The 21,633-nt window shown below is 36.8% G+C and overlaps 1 protein-coding gene across 5 annotated transcripts in view; it reads right to left on the bottom strand.

Annotated features, from left to right (window-relative positions):
* Positions 1 to 8,021: 8,021 nt before the first annotated feature.
* Positions 8,022 to 21,633, bottom strand: part of TTC33 (tetratricopeptide repeat domain 33) — a 32,915-nt gene continuing 19,303 nt past the window's right edge. For all 5 annotated transcript variants that reach the window (XM_046000597.1, XM_046000594.1, XM_046000596.1 and 2 more), the window contains exons 3-5: positions 15,524 to 15,605; positions 14,077 to 14,208; positions 8,022 to 10,928 (exon numbers count right to left, since the gene is read on the bottom strand). In XM_046000597.1, the coding sequence (XP_045856553.1) occupies positions 10,575 to 10,928; positions 14,077 to 14,208; positions 15,524 to 15,605 (568 nt within the window). In that variant the 3' untranslated portion in view covers positions 8,022 to 10,574. The remainder of the gene's footprint in view (positions 10,929 to 14,076; positions 14,209 to 15,523; positions 15,606 to 21,633) is intronic.

Below are 21,633 nucleotides of genomic sequence, written 5' to 3'. Positions count from 1 at the left end.
TGATAGTAGCATTTGTATACAAGTTTTTATGTGAACACGTTTTCAATTCTCTATATGCTGGGAATAAAATTGCTGGGTCATATGTTAACTATATGTTCAGTTTTCTGAGGAACTGCCAAACTGTTTTCCCAAGTGCTTGTACCATTTTATATTCCCACCAGCAATGTAGAAGAGGCTCAGTTTCTCCATATCCTCATCAATGTATTTTTTTCCTCATTAGTCTTTATTGTCTTTTTTGGTTCTAGCCATCCTAATGGATATGTGATTTTGATTTTCATTTCCCTAGTGACTAATGGTGTTGAGAACCTTTGCGCATGCTTACTGGCCTTTTTTATATCTTCTCTAGAGAAATGTCTATTCAAATCCTTTGTACATTTTTAAATTGGCTTCTATGTCCATATTAGTTTGCTAGGGCTACCATAACAAAATACCACAGACCACATGGCTTTAAGCAGAAACTTATTTTCTCACGGTCTGGAGGCTGAAGGCCCAAGGTCAAGGTTCTAGCAGGCTTGGCTTATCCTAAGGCCTCTCTCCTCACCATGAGATGGTCATTTTCTTATTATGCTGTCACATGGCCTTCTCTCTGTACACCTGCTTCCTTGATGTCTCTTTTCTTATAAGGACACTACTCATACTGGATTAGGGCCCACCCTTCTGACCTGGGTTTGACCTGAATTATCTGCTTGAAGGCTCTACCTCCAAATACATCTACGTGGGATCAGGGAGAGGGCTTCACCATCTGAATTTCAAGGAGATACAATTTAGTCCATGACAATGTCTTTTTGATTGTTAAGTCTGGCTTATTAAAGGAATAGCCGAGGAAGAAAAACTTCAGCGTTATCCATCATCCATTCCACATTTATTTATAAAACTTACCAGCTATGGATATGAAGATAGTTTCTTGTGGGAAACTTGTTCCTGAACATTTAGAGCTTCAAACTTTCTATGCAAGAAAATTCTGATTGTCTAACTGGCTTGTATTAAACTCTTCCTGGTCCCAACAGGATATAGCGAACAGAAATACCATCTTCACTCCATCTCATTATCTTTAAGGTAATCAAACCAACACGTCAAGTGTGTTAGGAAAGTTGGTGAGACTGGTAGAGCTATTAAGTGGTACTTTGATGAGAAGACCATGGAATATAAAAGTTCTTTCCCAAAGGACCCTCTCCATGGTTTCTTATTGAGGTCACAAACACAGAGGCCCATGGGAAAACCAAGGTACAGTAGTATTTACTGTTAGCTATGCCTTTGGCCTTAAATCTTAATGCAGGAATAGCCACATGACACGAGACAGTCATTTTTCCTAAACTACAGGCACTTCCCACTTTCCCAAGGTTTGCATTACACCACTTCGCTCTTACGGAAGACCTACATTAGTATGCTTTCACTAACCCAAAGAAATCCAAAGAAGACTTTTGCTTTTACCAAAAAAGGTGAAAAGCAAAAATAGCATTCAGCGTTGGTTTCGCATCGAGCCATTCCAGAGGCAGCGCAACCCTGAGCGGCGACAGAGGACCCCCAGCTTCCTGCCCCAAACTGACGCTCAGCCTCCTGGCACCAAGCCGCCAGGGCTTGAACTGTGTCTGTGAGTGTCTGTGCTCTATCTGGAGCTCTTTTGTGCATTTGTTGGCAAAAACGTGTCCTAGGATATCAAAAAAGTCTAAGGTTATTTTGGGGGTTTGAGAAAGCTCAAAAATTTTTCCATATAAATGGTCATTGCTTGTTCACTTCACACCATTTCAACTTATGAAAGTTTTAGCAGCATTGCTTTCCTTCCAGACAGCGGTGAACTTGTCCTTGTGATCGCTTCAGAACAAAATACACCATAAAGTGTGTTCTCTTCTACTGCCTTCCCCACCACGTGCCCTTCCCAGCACCTCCAAACCTGAGTCTCAGATGCCACAAGTATGATTGCAAGGTGGCTCTCCAGATACACAAGAAATGGAACCAGAGAGAAAGAGACTCAGCAAAAGACCACATTTCATCCTGCTGTTTAGCATGGAGCTGTCCTGGGGCACACCTGGGGCTTTAGCTGCAGGCTGGAAGCACTTTGGGAAAAAAGAAAGGTGGTTGGGCCTCTGATTCTCATATCAAAATCAATGTCTCTACCATTCATTCATTACCCTATCTTTACCTTTCTAGGTCACCCACCGCATTCCACAGCATGGGAGCCAACAGAAGAGTCCGCCAAACATTCCTATGTCCAGAAAACGTTTAACCTTGACAAGTCCACACACAAAATCTGAATAATTAGGTCAATATATATATATATATATATATATATATTTTTTTTTTTTTTTTTTGAGAAGGGGTGAAACAAGATTCCATGCAAGGGAGAAGCAAAGAGAATTCGGAGAACAATGGTGAAAGAGCTCAAGGCAACAGCCCTGTAGCAGGCCAGGAGGGCGTGCATCTAGACTGAGGCAGGAGAGGGGCTCTAGGATCTCTCTAAGGTTTAAAAAAAAAATTTAGGGCGCCTGGGTGGCTCAGTGGGTTAAGCCGCTGCCTTCGGCTCAGGTCATGGTCTCGGGGTCCTGGGATCGAGCCCCGCATCGGGCTCTCTGCTCAGCAGGGAGCCTGCTTCCCTCTCTCTCTCTGCCTACCTCTCTGTCTACTTGTGATCTCTCTCTGTCAAATAAATAAATAAAATCTTTTAAAAAAAAAATTAACAGATTAGTTAACGTCTGGCAATACTGAAAGTAGTATTACATTTCTATTAGGCAGTGAAGGGAAAAACTAGTCACATATATATGGAAAATTATAGAAAAACAACAAAAGTAATTATCAATTCCGTATGCAACAAAGTACAAAAAAAGGTAAACTGATAATATCCTAGGTCAGATTAACTATGTGTGATAATTATGTATCTTATTAAATAATGAATATAGATTGAAGCCAAAAGATAATCAGTTTTATTGGGAATGGAGGCAGAAGTGGTGAATAAATACACTGGGGGGAATGTAAGAGAGCTAAATCATATCCATCTATAAGAAATCAAATTCATGGGGGTGCCTGGGTGGCTGTCAGTTAAGCTTCTGCCTTCAGCTCAGGTCATGAGCTCAGGGTCCTGGGATCCAGCCTCATGTCGAGCTCCTCGATCATCGAGGAGTCCACTTCTCCCACTCCCTCTACCCCTCTACCCCCTCACCCCCCACACTGCTCCTCTGTTCTCTCTCTCTCTCTCAAATAAATAAATAAAATTTATTTTTAAAATTTATTTTTAAAATAATTTTTAAAAATTTAAATTTAAATTTAAAAAATTTTAAAAAATTATTTTTAAAAAATAAAAAATTGAAGAGAGAGATAAACAGATGAAATGGACTTTTTTTGAATCCTGATTTAATCAAACCATACTATTACTCGATGTGATATAACTGACAAGACCTATAATGTGGCTATTTTAAAACTGAACTTATAATTAATTTAAAACCCTCCCCAAAAGAAAACACTAGGCCTAGGTGATTTCCCTAGTCACTTGTCACCTAGATCGCTTGTCACCTCTATTAAGCACTTTGAAAGAAATACCAAATCTACAGAAACTGTTTGAGAAAAGAGTAGGTAGAAATACTCAACATTTTTACAAATGAACTCAGCATTATCCTGATTCGACAACTACAAGAGAATTACAGACTGATATTCTTCATGAACATAGACATAAAGATCCTTAATAAAATATTATGAAATTAATCAAAAAAGATCTAAAAGGATCTTTAGGGTTTATCTAAGAATGCAGTTGATTTGGCACTTGAAAAATAAATGTAATTCATCATATTAACAGGATGAAAGAAAAATTATAAGATCTTCTGAGAGATGCAGAAAATACATTTTTATTTACATTTAACAAAATTTAATTGCCCAGGGACTTTCTCAATTTAATAAAGGACATGGATAAAAAAACTACAGGTGTCATTATACTTAATGATGAAAGACCAAAAGATTATAATGAGGCAAGAATGTCCATTCTCACCACTTCTATTTAACATTGTCCTGGAGGATCTAGCCTGTACAATAAGGCAAGAGATGGAAATATAAGGCATGCAGTATGAAAAGGAAGAAAAACTGTATTTATGCACAAAGACTTGTTATTATAGATGGAATATTGTAAGGAATCTACAAAAAGCTAATTTAACTAATAAATAAAGTATCAAGGTGGTAGGTTACAAGCTCAATACACAAAAAAATGTATTTCTATGTAATAGTATCAAATTGGAAAATAAAATTTTAAAAACATTCCCTATAAAAGCATCAAAAAATATGGAATATTTAAGGATAAACAACAAACATATGGGCAAGACCTATTCACAGAAAACCAAGAAGCATCACCAAGAGAAATGAAATACCTAAAACAATGAGTTATATCATGATCATGAATTCAAATATATGACATAGTTGTTAATTTTTCCCAAACTGATTTGTAGAAATCAAAATCCCAGCGGACTTGCAGATAGAGACAAGTTGATTCTAAAAATTCTAAAAGGGCAAAGAAACAAACAAAATAAAATTTTTTTAAAAAAGAAAAAAGTGTGCATGGAAGAACAAAGAAACTAGATTAGCTCCACAATTGCTGTGGGGATAAAATTGGAGAAACCACACTGATTTTTAAGATCACAATTTTTAAGCCACAGTAACTAAGACAGTGTGAAATTGGTGTAAGAATAAACATATAGATCAGAGTAGCAGAGTACACAACTCAAGCCTGCAAAGACACAGTAAAGTGATTTTCAGGATTTCAAGGTATACGGAAGGAAAGTTTTTTCAATAACTAGTACTTAAATAATTGGACATTTAAAAAAAAAATTAACCTCAGGGCACCAGACTGACTCAGTCAGTAAAGCATCCAACTCTTCATCTTGGAGTCATGAGCTTAAGCCCCATGTTTGGTGGAGAGATTATAAATAAACAATTTTTTAAATGAGCCTTGACCTTTACCTTATACAACACATAAAAATTAACTACAAATGGATCACAGACCTAATTATAAAAGCTAAAACTGTAGAACTTCTAGAGAAAACACAGAAAATCTTTCTGATCTTGGAGTAAGCACAGATTTCTCAGCACACAAAAGGCACAACCATTAATATATATACATATATATATGTATACACATATAATATTTAAATATTTAATATATAAATTGGACTTTATATATAATATAAATATAAATAAATATACATTGGACTTCATCAAAATTTTAAAATTCTGCTCTTCCAAAGTTATCATCAAGGAAACAAAAAGGTGGGGCACCTGGGTGGCTTAAGTCAGTTAAGCGTCTGTTTTTGGCTCAGGTCATGATCCCAGGGTCCTGGGATGGAGCCCTGAGTTGGGCTCCCTGCTCAATGGGAAGCCTGCTTCCCCCCTCCCACTCCCCCTGCTTGTGGTCCCTCTCTAATTTCTCTCTATCAAATAAATAAATAAACTCTTAAAAAAAAAAAAGGCAAACCACAGATGGGGACAAAATATTCACAATACAAATATCTTGTAAAGAGTTTTTATCCAAAATATAGGAAAAAATCCTACAGCTCAATAATTAGATAACCCAAATAAAAAAATTGGTCAAAGATCTGAACAGGCACTTCCCCAAATATATCCAAATGTCACATAAGCATATGAAAAAATGTTTAACATCATCGGGGAAATGCATATTAAAACCACAGTGAGATCTACTACACATCTACCCAAGTGGTTAAAATGAAAAACGACAACATCAAGCATTGACAAGGATATGGAGCAACTGAAACCTTTTAAATACACTGTTTGTCAGAATGCAAAATGGCATTAAATACTTTGGAAAAGTTTCAGTTTCCTTGAAAGTTACACTCGAAAGTTACATTTACACTTACCCTAAGACTCAACCATCCTAACTGCCACACACAAACCTGCGACATACATACATAGCAGCTTTATTCGTAAGATATCAAAACTTAGATGTTCATCAACCTAGATGCCCATCGACATACATGAATAGCTTTAAATTGTAGTTTAACCATATAGCAGAATAATACTCAGCAATAAAAATAAAGCCTATTGCTGATATACACAATAGCACAGATGAATCTCGACATGGAAGGATTTCAAAAGTATTATGCCGAGCAAAAGTGTCAGACACAGAGTAAATATTGTATGATTTGAAATGTTAGAAGAGTCAAATCTAATTTATAGTCACAGAAAGGAATCAGTGGTTGAACAGTGCTGGTTGTTGGGGTGGAGGAGAACTCACCGCAAATGGGCATGAGAGAACTTTTGGGTGATGGAAACATTCTACATCTTGATGGTAATGGTGATTGTGTGGTTGTTCAGATTAATTAAAACTCCTCAAACTGTAAACTTACAATATAGGGTATATTTTACTCTGTGTAAATTATACTCTTAAGAAAGTTAACAGGTGGGCAGAGAATATGATTTATTTTACATTTTCTCCTTCTAAGTAAATCTAGAGTCAATACTATGGTCTTTCACAATTTCCAGGGGATAGGTCTTTGGACATCCTAAACAAATGTTTACATATTGTCTTGTAATTGACATTATCCATTTCCAATAGAATTTTCATGACTTGAAAAATGGGTAAAGTTAGAAAAAAAAATTACCAATTTGGTGTTTATCTCATGCTTACTTTGAAATACAATTTTCACAAATTTTTGTTGAGGTTTGAGGCAATCATGAAATAATATTCCCCGTCCCCCTCCTGACTTCTGAGCCACTTGAGAGGCCAAGCCAGGCAAATGGAGATTCAGTATATCAGATTTAGATTTGCGTCAATAATAGCCACCTAATATCTAACCCAGAATAAGACAGACCTGCTCACCAAGGAATGGGCGGTCCTGCACAACTGCAGGGCCCCCCCCCTGCAGAGGCACAGAGCCTTTCACTGCAAAGCTTATGCCATGTCTGGCAAGAGAATAAAACACAGGCTCTCTGAAAGCATTACAAGTCCCCAGAAAGGGGAGAAAGGTTTGCATGTCCAGTTCTTTATCCTGAAGCCCCTTTCGCTGGGAGTTGGGGATCCAAGAAAGGGGCGATCAGGAGTCCTTGCTTAATGGATGTGGAAAGAAGCACCTCGAGAGGAGGCCACCTCTACCCTCTGCCTTCTCAACAAGATGTAGATCAACATTTTTCAATCTGTCTTCCACCATGGCACACACACCAAGTTCACATATAACACGCATTAAGGCACAATCCATGGCACACCAGCTACAGGGCTACCCCTTCCAGAGAGCATATTTCATTGCAAGTGACTAAAGTGACATCTTTCATTTTAATTTACTTTGGTAATGAGTCAATCACACAAATTTCTGTACTTTATTACTGATTAAAAAAAAAAAGAAACCCTTACTTTCTCAATCCTAAAATGTCATCAATTTCACACCATTGGCTTAATATAAATCTCTCAGAAAAAAAAAAAACCCATTGAGTATACTAATTAATTCAAAGATAGTCATCGAACTATGGTTCCTGTGTCAACTCACAACTCGTGTAGATACACGTACGTCATGAAATCAAAGCTCCAGGATGGCTGGTCCAGAGTCAATTTAGAAAGGCTACTGACTCACAAAGTCTGGAGAAAAAAAAAAAAAGACAAAATTTTCTTACTGCTGGGAAAGGCAGTAAATCAAACTTTTGACATCATTACATAAAAGCATAATTTTCAAACTCAAGAGGCTATCGTGGTCAGTTATAATCACAGGAACTCTAGTTTTCTCAGACAGAACTTTATTACTTAAATCTTCACTACAGTTTTGTCATATAACATCAATTTAAAACCTCTTTACACTAAGACTACTGCTATAAAAGTGTGTACCTAGGTCCCAACTGCAGTGATTCTGGGTTCATGACTTGCATGCCTTTCAATGTTTGTGTAGCAATCGTTAGCACATTTAAGATAAATACATTATAATCTAAAAACCTGTTGTCTAGAGAATAATACATGGACTCTCAAATTATCGGGCATGATCTGGATGTGTGGTGGTCTGACTAACGAGTGTCTATCCCATACAGTTTTCAAATAAGAATAATACAAATTATATTCAATATAGTGTTTAATGTTATTTCAGAGAGTATATTAAACATCTTTAATTGTATCATTACTGTGAACATCAACTATTTTTCTTTCAGATTTAGAAGTATTTGCTATTGCAGTTAACAAACTTAGCATATGTCTATGTATAAGTATTCACATCTTATAAAATGATATATGCATCCGTGTCTTCATGCACAGAAGAGTGTTAGGTGAGCATCTTCTGGGGCATGAATAAATGAGCTGCCTTCGTTCTTCATAATTCTTTATTCCTTTTCCCTCCATTTTATGTCCTCCAATTTAAGTCTTATATCTGAGTGAGGAAAAGATGAATCTGTCCCACTGATACGTATACAGGAAAAACACTAGGTTCTTTAACAGAATCTTGTAGCTACATGCCCTCCATCCTGGGTCTTGCCTCTTTTAGGGTTGACTTTATGACAAGAATAACTCCAACTGATAACCATCTGTCCTAAAATATCAAAAGCAGTGACTCTTCACTTTCAGATAAAGATTACAAAATTCTCCTACTTTCTTAAACTCAGAAGAAACAGGTTAAATATCTCCAAACTGAGTCAAGTTCTTCACAGAAATAGCTAACATTTACTGAGGATATCCTATGCAAAACTCCATCCAACATGTTTTACATATTTTATTCCCACATAACAAAGAAATTAAATAAATCAACCTAATTTTTCAAAAGCTAACAACACAAAGAGGCAAATCTTTAAAATGAAGGAAAAAACTATTTATTCACAAATTACATGATAAACAAAAACCCAATACTCAAAACAACATACCAAAGGTTGAATGCTCACTTCTGCAGATGCCCAAGTATCTACCCTGGGAGAATATCTTTTATTAAATGAAATAAAATGTAATTAGTATTTGTTTTTTGGATTACTCTAAAACTACCCTCTCTAACCAGAGCTAACTTTGCGATGTAACTTTGGGGGAAAAATACAATACTCTGGAAAAAAAAAGAGGTAAGCATTCCACTAAAGGAAAAACTTTGTAAATCATCTCAGAGGGTGGGGGATGGGCATTAAGGAGGACACTTATGTTATGATGAGCACTGGGTGTTGTGTGGAAGTGATGAATCACTGAGTTCTACTCCTGAACCCAGTATCACACTGTATGTCAACTAACTAGAATTTAAATAAAAATTTTAAAAAGAAAAAAAATCATCTCAGAAAAATGACCATTACACACATGCTTCGACAGGGTAAGGTAAGAGTCTTTAAAACAAAATAGCTTACTTTCATTTCTAACAAGGATAAAATTAGTTTTGTAGCAATAATAGCTTCCTGAGTGTCAGAAGTAACAGTACCCAGTAGTCCATATAATTGCACTACAATATATGTAGTATAAAAATAACAATTCACACTAACAATGACGGTTTTGATTTGTGAATATGACTGTGGCCTTTCGATGAAATATTTCTTTAAATATAGCCTTCTCTACTCACGTATTGTACCACAGTTATGTTTCAGTTTCTATGTATGTTGTGCCTAAATTATTCATTCACTGGCACTCATTAACAGCCTCACTGTTTTATTTTTAGAAAGATATAATCTGTTATTTAAAATTGTAATTGTAATTTAATTGAGTAGTTCCAAAAAAGTTATCTAGAAAAGGACTTCCAAACCATCAGCTGGAAAGTGATAAGCAAAAGATAAATTATTTTCCAAATCTTTAAGCTTTTAGAAATAAGAAAATACTGCTTTTGACTGGGACAACGCAGTAGGACAATTTGTTATGACACATCCATAAAAACCATTCATTTTTTTAAATGCACATCTGAAACAAGACCCACCTGTGGAAAGGAACACTATCCACGTCAACAATTAAAAAAACAAAACCATCATTCTGACATGTGTCACTATTTCACACATCTAATACACGAAGGAGGCCACTACTATTGTCATAATAATCTTAAAGTCAAAATAAAAGCTCAAATCAGAATTAAGAGAAACTTCGGGAAATGTTTAGAATGTAGACATCTGCATGCATTTTCAGCCAAACTTTCAAAGATTCCACATATAACCAAATGACAGCTTTGAATCAAACTGAAGGTCAAAAATATTCGAGCTTTGTGACAAACTTACTCTAATGGAACCAGAAAAACAGAAGAGTGAATAGCAAGAGCAGTATATTTCTAAAAGGAGGAAAAGAAATCACTGACTTCCTTTATCACAGAACAAAAGTCAACAAGTCAGCATTTTGATGACACTGGCCATCAAGTGATTCACTATTAAAGAATTCACTTTTCAAGTTGTGTCTTTAAAACGCACTCATTTATATTTTGGGATTAAATTAAGTTTATGAATCAAAAGCCACTGTACTCAGAATTCTAATCTTAAGAAATTTAAATCATAACTTATGAAAGCATAGTCCAAACACTATACTATAATTCTACCATTGGGTTTTCATATGCCTCATCGGCAAAACTCATTTTACAAACAGGAGTTTTGCTCTGTTCCTCCACAGTTAATGTCCCTACACCTAAAATTTTAAGTGGCAATCAAAAAGACAGATTCAAAGGATTCCCGCTACTTCATCGGGCTTTAATAAAAACAGAGCCATCTGGTGGTGTAGCCCCGTCTTCCTTCTCAGTGACTGTCTCTACAGTCCCAGAAGCTGACACAATAACCATCGTTTTATTTGCTGGAACCGTCTTCTGTTTCTCAGCAATCGCCGCACAAACGGCAACAATCTCATCACTTTCAAAGTCATAGTCAGGAATTGACTTTGGTGAGAAATGGGTTACTTCCGCTGATGTGTCACACTTTTTAATCTTCTGTGCAACCTTCTGCTGCTCCTGGAGCGTTCTTGCCCAAGAAAGGTCTTCTTTCCATATTTCAGGGTTCATTGGATAGATGTGAAGGGCGACCTGAAAACTTCGAATTGCCTAAGGGAGATTAAAAAAAGAAATCAAAGTTTTTTTGTTTGCTTTGTTTAAAAATTGAGTCGATTTAATATATATAATCCATAATATCTCTCTTTAAAATATATATATATACACTCTGTGTGTGTATGTTTGACATTTTTTAAAAATATATTAGAATGTAAGGATAGAAATTAGGGCTGTGCCCTAAACACTGGATGATGATTATGATGAAAAAAAGAAAAAGTTAAAGAAGTGTGAAAGAAAGTGCCTGACAAACTGCTGCGGAGAACTCCAGTCCATAAGTACAGGGAATGCTTTCTATTTCAAGACAAGGCAAATGCACTGTTCCACGTCTGCAGGCCGGCAGCTGTAAGAATCTAGGGATTTCTTGGCTAACCCATCATCAGAAAGGTATGTACTGGGAATGCCTACCTTTGACACCCAGAGCTTAGATTCAAATAATGCTAACATGTATTGACCATCACAAGAGACAAAGAAGGAGATTATAGAATGAAAGAAGGGTCAATTCACCAGGAAGATATAACCATTATAAACATATATTCCTCCCAAGGCCAGAACACCTGTAAGTGTAAAGCAAACACGGACAGAACTGAAGGGAGAAACTGACAGCAACAGACAGCAGGAGACTGCAATACCCAGCTTGGGTAATGGACCCAACACCCAGACGGCAGATCACAGGGAAGAGAGGACCTGAACAACACTATAGATCAAAGGGACCTAACATAGACAAAACATTCCCCCCAACAGCATCAGAGTGCATGCTATTCTCAAGTACAAACATAACATTTTCCAGGAGAGGTCACATGTCGGGTCATAGAACAAGGTTTAAAAAATTTAAGGCGACTGAAATCATACCAAGTGTCTTTTCTAATGACAATGGAATAAAACCAGAGATCAGTAGCAGAAGAAAAACCGGGACATTCACAAATAAGCAGAAACTAAACAACCCAGTCTTCAACAACCAACAGTCAAAGAGTAAGTCATAAGGGAAATGAGAAAACATCTGGAGGCAAACGAGAATGAATACACAACATACTAAAGCTTACGGATGCAGCAAAAGCAGAACCAAGAGGGACGTTTATAGAAGAAAGATCTCAATTAAAGAGCTAATTTTACACCTCAAGAATTAGAAAATGAAGAACTAAGCCTATAACTGTTTTCCGACACGCAACTCACTCTAAGTTTCAAGTTTTTATTTACATTCCAGTTAGTTAACATATAGTGTAAGTTTCAGGTGTAGAATTTAAAGATTCATCCCTTCCAATACCCAAGTCTACATAAAATCCTAAATAATTACTGCTGGAGCTCTCCCTACCTACTGACTCTTAATCTACCACCTGGTCTGTTTATCTTTGTATTATCCTGTGTTTTTGTCCAAATATACACAAATATAGGAAGAATGGTTAGATGTTAACAATTTTTAGCTTGCTTTCAATATATTTTTCATAGCAACCCTTCCTTATGACATTTTAAGTCTTTTTTTCTTACCATTCCAGTCTTTCAAAATAGCTTAAGTCTACATAAAAATTACAAACTTAGATTTTCCCAAGTACAGCCCTAAAAATTATATTAAATGAGGAAAAAAATTACACTTTTAATCCCTGCAAGAATTTCATAATTTTAATGGACAGAACCGTATCAACAGGAAAAAAAATAAACAACAACAACAACAAAAACAACTGAACAACTGGCTCCCTATGCAAAAAAAAACTTAAAATCTTAAACAATTTTACTTTTACTGATTGACTGGAAGTACCTCTACTATGTCTCCTGCAGTATTTTCGTTCTCTACGGGACAATCTTTGCTAAACTTTTAAATCCTAGAGATTTTTTCCCATTACCATAGACACTTAACAAGCAAAAGAGATAATGCTTTGTAAGCTTTTAAATAAAGCAGAAATGGGGGGCAAGTATTATGTGATAGGCTTTGTTTGTTTTCCTGTTAACCCATTAGAAAACAAAATACCATGAATTTCTTTTTTCCAACTCTAGTATGAGTTAAGTCTTCAGGTTAAAAAAAAAAAAAGGGACTTTGGTTAAACTGGTTTCCATCACTGTGAACCTCATTTCAGATTATCATGTTTAAGTTACTTGACACCAATTATTCTCTCATCAAAATTTCTTACTTATTATTTCTGAGAATTTGACCAACACCTTTATTTTGGTAAACAGAAATGATATTTATCAGAAAAATCTAAGTTATCCATAACTTACTAAAGCCATTGTTAGTAAAGTTAAGTTCAGGGTTTACCAGTCATTTCATTAGCCTTTAAAGAAGCTATTTTTTATTTATTTATTTTTTCCTAACTGTGAAAGGCAAATAAAGCCATGCAAAATCTTAATTGATGATAAACAGAAAATTTGGCACTACTGTATTAGATTTGCAAATACTCTTTAGGATGTTAGGGGCCAGCCCTGCCAAAACAAAAACAAAAACAAGATGTAATGGTCACAGCCAATTCATTTCTTCAGCCTGTGCTACCTAACACCTGAAAAAAAATTCTTTTTTTTTTAAAGATTTTATTTATTTTAGAGAGAGAGAGAAAGAGGGAAGGACAGAGGGAGAGCCTCTTAAGCAGACTCCCCACTGTGCACGGAGTCTGACAGGGGGTTCAATCTCACGGCCTATGAAATCACGATCTGAACCGAACCAAGATTCGGAAACTTAACCACCTGAACCAGTGGAGTGCCCCCTGGAAAAAATATTCTGACTCTAATATAATTGATGTTTACAATGGAAAAAGACGTTCAATAAGAACTATGATCTGTGTCTATGGCTTACTACCTTTAAGAGGTAACTTGCTATTGGGCACCTGGGTGGCTCAGTGGGTTAAGCCGCTGCCTTCGGCTCAGGTCATGATCTCAGGGTCCTGGGATCGAGTCCCGCGTTGGGCTGTCCACTCAGCAGGGAGCCTGCTTCCCTCTCTCTCTCTCTGCCTGCCTCTCTGTCTACTTGTGATCTCTCTGTCAAATAAAAAAATAAAAAAAAAAAAGAATACTGCGCAAGGATCATGACTTAAAAAAAAAAGAGGTAATTTGCTATTTATTTTTTGCACAGATGTGATAAATGGCTATTTACTTTTTGGCTCAGCTAATCAAAAACACGTCAGAATAAAATTTCATCATTATAATAATCTAACTTCCTTACCAGGACTATCTCTCCTAATCCAAGCTGAGCACGTCCCAAAGTTTGCCAAGACTCCCATGAATGTGGATTTCTCTGGACAGCCATTTCAGCTGCATGTACTGCTGGGAACATTTCATGAAGAGACATTAGGACCTGCAGCCAAAAAAAAAGAAACAAAACTTGTCAGTAATACTCATAAACTAGCAAACTACTAATGAATAACCATATATAAATGTTTTCATTTAAAAAAAATGTTTTTAGTCTGGTAAATATTGCATCTCAGTGGTTTTGACCCACACCTCTGCCATGCAGGGTCAGGAAAGACTATTCTTCCTATTTCTAAAATAACTATGAAAATATAAACTATCCCCTTCTCAATCATTGAACACTCTTGTCCATCAGTTAAAATAAGGTGATCATGATCTAGCCATGGTGGTTCAGGGATATTTGAACTCTTAATTCCACTTTTGATTATTCTATTTACAATGTGGTTTTCTATTTACAGTGTGCCTTATGTTTGAGATCATCATCTGAAAGGTATCTGTAAAGCGTGTAGATCAAGGCTGAATTGCAACTATTCCCTCCCAAAATATGTCTGATACTCCATTAGAGATTTTAAAGTCTTTTGGATAACTTAATACAAGTGCTCAGAGATTTTCTTTATAGACTTTCCCACAAAATAATAGAAACGATTTTTAAAATTCAAATGTTATTTCTAAACTATTAATAAATTGAGTCTATTCTGACCTTTTGCTAAGTACTAGGCCATTTTTAGAGAAATATCATCATTCAGAGTCCAACCATCCTCATTCTGAAGAAACAAAGCTATTGCTCAGTTCATTACAATTAATTTCCAAGGCAAGCAAACACATTTCATTTAAGAAATCACCACTAAAAGAAAAAAAAAGAAGAAGAAAAAAAGAAATCACCACTGACTTCCTAAAAGGTAGCTATCTGTTCATATCTTAACAAGGTTGAAATAAGTTAACTTCACTGTGAAACTTAATGAATTTCTAACGTCATGCAAAAGGCAGAGCCATAAATAATACAGTGATAATATTTTATCACCCAGGGCCTACCAATAATAACACAGTAATACATTTTGGAAAGGAAATGTTAAAAAATTTGAAAAAGACATATTGAGAAAGAAGGTGGAAAGAAATGCCATTTTGGGGGCACCTGGGTGGCTCAGTGGGTTAAAGCCTCTGCCTTCGGCTCAGGTCATGATCCCAGGGTCCTGGGATCGAGCCCCACATCGGGCTCTCTGCTCAGCAGGGAGCCTGCTTCCTCCTCTCTCTCCCTGCCTGCCTCTTTGACTAGTTGCAATCTCTGTCTGTCAAATAAATAAATAAAATATTAAAAAAAAAAAAAAAGAAATGCCATTTTGGTTCATTACTGTTCACCAAACACATATGAACACAACACAGTGAGATTTCATAATGAAACTGAAATTCTCCATGATCCTCACCTGTGATTTCATCTCATACAGGGTGGCATCATCTGGGGTTAACTGCAGTGCTTCATCCCATTTTTGAATCGCCTCTCGATATCTGTGGTCAAGTTACAAGAATATCGTATTTTTAATAAGGCATTGAGAGTACCTGACTAAATATTTAAATCGGGTACTAAGGAATACTTGTATATCAAGAAACAGCTCTATTCAAGAACTCACAAGTAACAATAACATTACAAAAGCAAAAAAAATTAAGAGATAAAGGGAAAGGACAGCAAAAGAGAAGAAGACAAATATAAATGCAAGAGATCTTAGAAATCTCTCTCCAATTTTCCTTTCCTAGCTGAGAAATCGCCCCCAAAATTTCCCTTTTTTCATCAACCTCAATGTGTCTGCAAATGTTGTCATATATGTCACAAGTATTACAAAGGACTTTTCTGAGAAATTTATAATCCAGTTGCAATCCTGGGCAATCCTGAAACAATCTAGCTGACACAGAACACTTTAAGAAGTTGCCTGGTAACTGTGTAAAGACTCTTTTGGGGCACCTGGGTGGCTCAGCTGGTTGAGTGTCTGGCTCTTGGTTTTGGTTCAGGGTCGTGGGATTGAGTCCCACCTCGGGCTCTGCGCTCAGTGGGGAGTCTGCTTGAGAATTCTCTCTCTCCCCCCCCCCCACCCTGCATCGCCCTCCCCCCTGGCTCTTGCTCAAATAAATAAATAAATCTTAAAAAAAAAAATAGATTCTTCTGTTTTAAGTTTCCTTGTCTGTAAATTCCATGAGCTCAGGAACTATATCTTTTCATCACTATTAATACAAAGTAAGCTTATAGAAAATGGGGTCAAATGAGGGGCACCTGGGTGGCTCAGTGGGTTAAGCCTCTGCCTTTGGCTCAGATCATGATCCCAGGGTCCTGGGATGGAGCCCCACATCGGGCTCTCTGCTCAGTGGGGAGCCTGCTTCCCGCCCCCAACCCCTTCACCTGCCTCTCTACTTGTAAGCTCTGTCAAATAAATAAATAAAATCTTAAAAAAAAAATGGGTCATGAGTCATTTTCATTCAGTCATAAGCTGAACGAAAAACAGCTTACAGATGGTGATTTCCACGACCACTTTTCCACTGATGTCCTCCTAATGAGGTTTTTCTTGTGACCTCCAGAGCCGTATGGTCAACTAGCATCTCTGCGAAGACACCACAAATTCCTCCTGCCTAAAACCGATCTTAGCGTGCCTTGTGCCAAATTTGCAGAAGCACTGCAGCACTTTCTTTTTTAAATAAAATTAAGGAATAACAAAGTCTTAGATGTTATCCTATATGGTATCCTTCACAAGTGGTTAACTCACATATATGTGACTACTTCTAGAAAGAGAAAGTCCTATTTGCCAGAATATATCTTCCATGACAACAAGCAGAAACTTTCTATTCTGTACCTTCCTCCCAGTACTACTAATTCTGGTTTCTCAAGATAAACAGAAAATATGTAACCCACTAGTTTTAATTCTTGGCTACACCAGAATGATCTAGGGAGATTCGGGAAGGGAAGAAATATACAACACACACACACACCACGTATACACAGAGCTGGGCCTAGCCTCAGCTCATCTAAAACAGATATTCTCAGAGGAGGACCCAGGCATCTAAATTTTTTGAACCAGCAAACGCTAATAAACACCAAGGTGGTGAACCATTGATAATACCTTTCATAACATATTAAGACCTATCATGTGCTACCTTCTATGGAATCACTCATTGTTTCCTGTTTTCCAGACCCTTCATTTCCTCTGTATGTGTTCTTCTGCATAATTTCCTACTTGAATAAGTGAAGATCCAAACGAAAGGTACCAAAATGTGGGCCAATATGCACTGATTATTCTTACTTAAACAGAGGACAGTGAAGTAGAGAAATACAGGTGACATTTAGGAGAAAATGCAAAGCTTGAAGAACATACAGAAGTGCATTCTGTTCTCACCTTGCTAGAGAGCTCCTTGACTAGCAAGGAATACGGATGGGCAGCGCCATTTCCAGGGGTCTCATGCCATCTTGGCAAATGAAAATGGGCTACCGACACCTGTAAATAGGTCTGCCACAGAGCCAGCCCCATGGCTAGCAGCAGGGGGAGGATGAACGTGGCGGAAGTGTGCTTTACACATCCCGCCGGAGCTGCCATGATAGGCTGCAGCAGGGGCTACCGCGACTTGGTAACAGCAGGCTAGACAGACCTCGACGTTTCAGATTAACCTTGCAAAAGCTAGTAGTCTTTGCTTTCAGGCAAACCAATCTGAAAATGCAGACAGAGCTATCAGAACTACTGCCTGGAAGAAGTTAATATCTTCTTCCCTAACAGGGGCCCCTGCTGAGTACTGAAGAGTTACCTGTTTGAACACTGTGTTTACTTCTGGGTGAAAGACAATTAGAGTTTTAGGAACACAGTGTGACCATTATTCACTTCATTTTTATGATGTGCTACCACAATGCTGTTTTTCCCTGCTTCTGCCTGCATCAGAAATATTCTTAGCAGGAGAGGAAGGGCGCCTAGGTGGCTCAGTCGGTTAAGCATCTGCGTCCAGCTCAGGTCATCATCTCAGGGTCCCAAGACTGAGCCCCACATTGGGCTCCCTGCTCAGTGGGGAGTTTGCTTCTCCTTCTCCCTCTGCCATGCCCCTCTGCTCCTGCTCTCTTCCCTCTCTATCTTATTTAAGATAAATAAAATCTTTAAAAAAAATAAAGTCTTATAAAAAAAATCTTTTTAAAAAAAATTAGGTAGTTAACACACAGGGCAATATTGGCTTGTGGAGTAGAACTCAGTGATTCATTGCCTACATACAACACCTAGTGCTCATCATAACAAGTGCGCTCCTTAATACCCATCGCCCATTTAGTACCACCCAGCCCCCTCAATTAAACCTCAGTTTGTTCTCTATTGTTAAGAGTCATTTATGGCTTATTTCCCTCTCTCCTTTTTTTCTTTTCTCCCTTCCCACACATTCACCTGTTTTCTTTCTTAATTCCACATCTGAGTAAGTTCATATGGTATTTGTCTTTCTCTGACTTATTTCACTTAGCAGAATACACTCTAGCTCCATCCATGTCGTTGCAAATGGCAAGATTTCATTCTTTTTGATGGCTAGGTAATATTCCAACGTGCGCACATGTGCATGCACGTGTGTGTGTGTGTGTGTGTGTGTGTGTGTGTGTGTGTGTTAAACATCTTCTTCAGCCATTCATCAGTCAATGGGCATTTGGGTTCTCTCCATATTTTGGCTATTGTTGATAACGCTGCTATAACATTACGGTGCTTACATGAAGTATTTGTTTTTATACAAAATATTCTTAAATCAGGTCTTTCTTGTATTCTATACCTGAGTAAAGGACACTTGTTTTGATAAAATTGTTTTGATATTAAAAAATTATTTCCCAAATACACAGAGAAGAATCAGAAAATATAGGAAAGTGCATGCATACACACCCATACCCCCCCAGCAGAAATTAAAGACAACAACCATAGTTAATATAGTTAACACTTTATTGTATATTCTTCCAGTTTGTTTTAATACATATCACACATATGAAACTTTTTTTAATTCTTTAAATTATCAAATGCTTCTCTCTGTAGCATAATGCTCAGAGACTGATTACTACTGTTTCAATACAAAATTCATTCAAATGGATCCTCTACTGTTAGACATTATACTTAAAAGCTGCTAAGAGAGTAAATCTAAAATGTTCTCACCACACACAAAAAAAGCAAATGTGAGGTGATGGATGTATCAACTAACTTTTTACCGTGGTAATCATTCTGCAATATATACATTTATCAAATCATCACATTCTATACCTTAAACTTACATAATGTTATACATCAACTGTGTCTCCATAAAACTTGAAAAAATTACCCTTTAGTCATTACAGCTATCTTTTTGGAAGGAAGTGGGCCATGAACAATTGTTGAAGAAGGAAAGCTGTATTTTGGAGGTCAAATATACACATATTTTACTTGATATAAAACCGACTGGAAATGAGATCACTTTAGAAGGAAGGATGGTACAACTTAAAATATCATTCTCATTAATTTCCTTTAAGAAAAAAGCCAATGAGGGAAGAAATAAGTATATTATACTATGTATATTATTATATTAACATTATTATGTATTAATATTATCAGAATTAGTAGTATTATTATATATAGTAAATATATTTACTATAATATACTATATGTCTAGACTCCTCAGATTTTCTATTAATATGACCCACTAGGGCACCTACTATAATATGCTATACTATGTCTATACTCTTCCCCTTCAGATTTTCTATTATTATGACCCACTGGGGCACCTGGGTGGCTCAGTAGGTTAAATATCTGATCTTTAAAATCCATCTATTTGGTAAGAATACATTCAAAAAAGAAAAAAAAAAAAGGGGGAGTGCATTGGGGGCAGTGGCAGTGGAGGGAGGGATGAGACAGAGAATCTTAAGCAGAATCTGTGCTGGCCCATGCTGGGCTTAAACTCAACCCTGAGATAATGACCTGAGCTGAACCAAGAGTTGGACACTTAACAACTACGCCACACAAGTGCCCCAAAATTTGTACAATGAAAAGCAAATCTTGCCTTCACTCCTGTCCTCTGGTCTATTAGATCACTTTCCCACAGACAACCAGTTACCAGTTCCTTGATATCCTGCCAAAGATAATCTTTAGATTTATAAGCATGTGGACCTATGTATCTTTTAAAACATCATAAATGGTAACATTCTAAATATGCACACAATTCTCTCCCTTGCCCTTTTACTTACTATATCTTGAGATCATTTTGTATTATTATGTACAGAACTGCCTTAAAAAAAAAAAATGGCTGTATAGTAGATCTCTTACTATCCAGACTCTACCGGGAACCAGAAAGATTTAGATTTTAAACAGCTTTAGAGTAAATTTTAATTCGTTGTCCTGGTTATTTAAATTCTTGATAAAAAGAAAAGTTGCACATATTAAAACACTATTAAGCTCAAAAGCTTTATTCCAGATATAGCTGATTCTCATTCCCAAAGTTATGTTCTATAAAGTCACTGTAAAGACTGAATTACCAAATACTGAATCATTGCTCGTAGTTTGGAAAACACAGGGTTAAGTTCCTGCAAACCCCTGGTCATATTTTTATCAACTGATTAATATATAGCCTTATTTTATGTGTTTCTGTTTAAAGACATCTTATTTAATATATATTTATGATTCATTAACATTGAACTCATGGCCAATAGCATTGTAACTCATGCCTGGACAAAGGTTACTGAACACACACATATTTTCTCTGTAAAATCTGTGCTCATTCACATCCCACCCTTCTTGTCCTTAGGAACATAGCACTTCTAAACCATTTTAAACAGCAAAACCATCAACAAAAGACACATATGTGTGGAAATATATAACTTAGACCACAGAAAGGACACTTGTTTACAGTGTAAGAGCTGGAACAAGGAGACACAGTTGCACCTTGTTTGACTCATCTGGGAACAGCCACAGCAGGCACTCACATTTTTCTCAGCTCTGTGCATGTTCACTAATGCTTGTGAAAGCACCATGCGTATTAATTTGGGGGTTACCAATATACTTTAGTGAGTGGGTAAACTCATAAATGCAGAATCCAGGGGCACCTGGGTGGATCAGACAGCTAAGCATCTGCCTTCAGCTCAGGGCCTGAGATCGAGCTCCCTGCTCAGCGGGGAGTTTGCTTCTCCCTCATCCCCTGCCACTCCGTCATCTCTCCCCCTGCTCATACACTCTCTCTTCCCTTGTTTGCTCGCTCTCAAATAAAATATTAAAAAAAAACAAAAAAAAGGCAGAATCCATGAAAGAAGGTTGACCGTATTTAAGAAGAAATGTTATAGCATTTTTTTCTATGTTAAACAGAAGGTAACTAGCCAGAAATGAGTATTACTTTCCACTAATATCATGACCGATTTCTATTTGATTTCTATCACACAATTTTACATCCTTATATGGAAATATCAAGACAAATTTAAATGCTACTTCTATCCCACGTTGGGTATAGGGATTACTTAAATTAAAAAAGGAAGAAGAAGAAGTTTCCTAAAAGCTATTTTTCTTTTCTTTTCTTTTTTTTTTAAGTAGGC

The sequence above is a fragment of the Meles meles genome, chromosome 3, assembly GCF_922984935.1.
Source record: "Meles meles chromosome 3, mMelMel3.1 paternal haplotype, whole genome shotgun sequence".
NCBI lineage: Eukaryota > Metazoa > Chordata > Mammalia > Carnivora > Mustelidae > Meles > Meles meles.
This window is presented reverse-complemented; position numbering and strand designations above follow the sequence as displayed.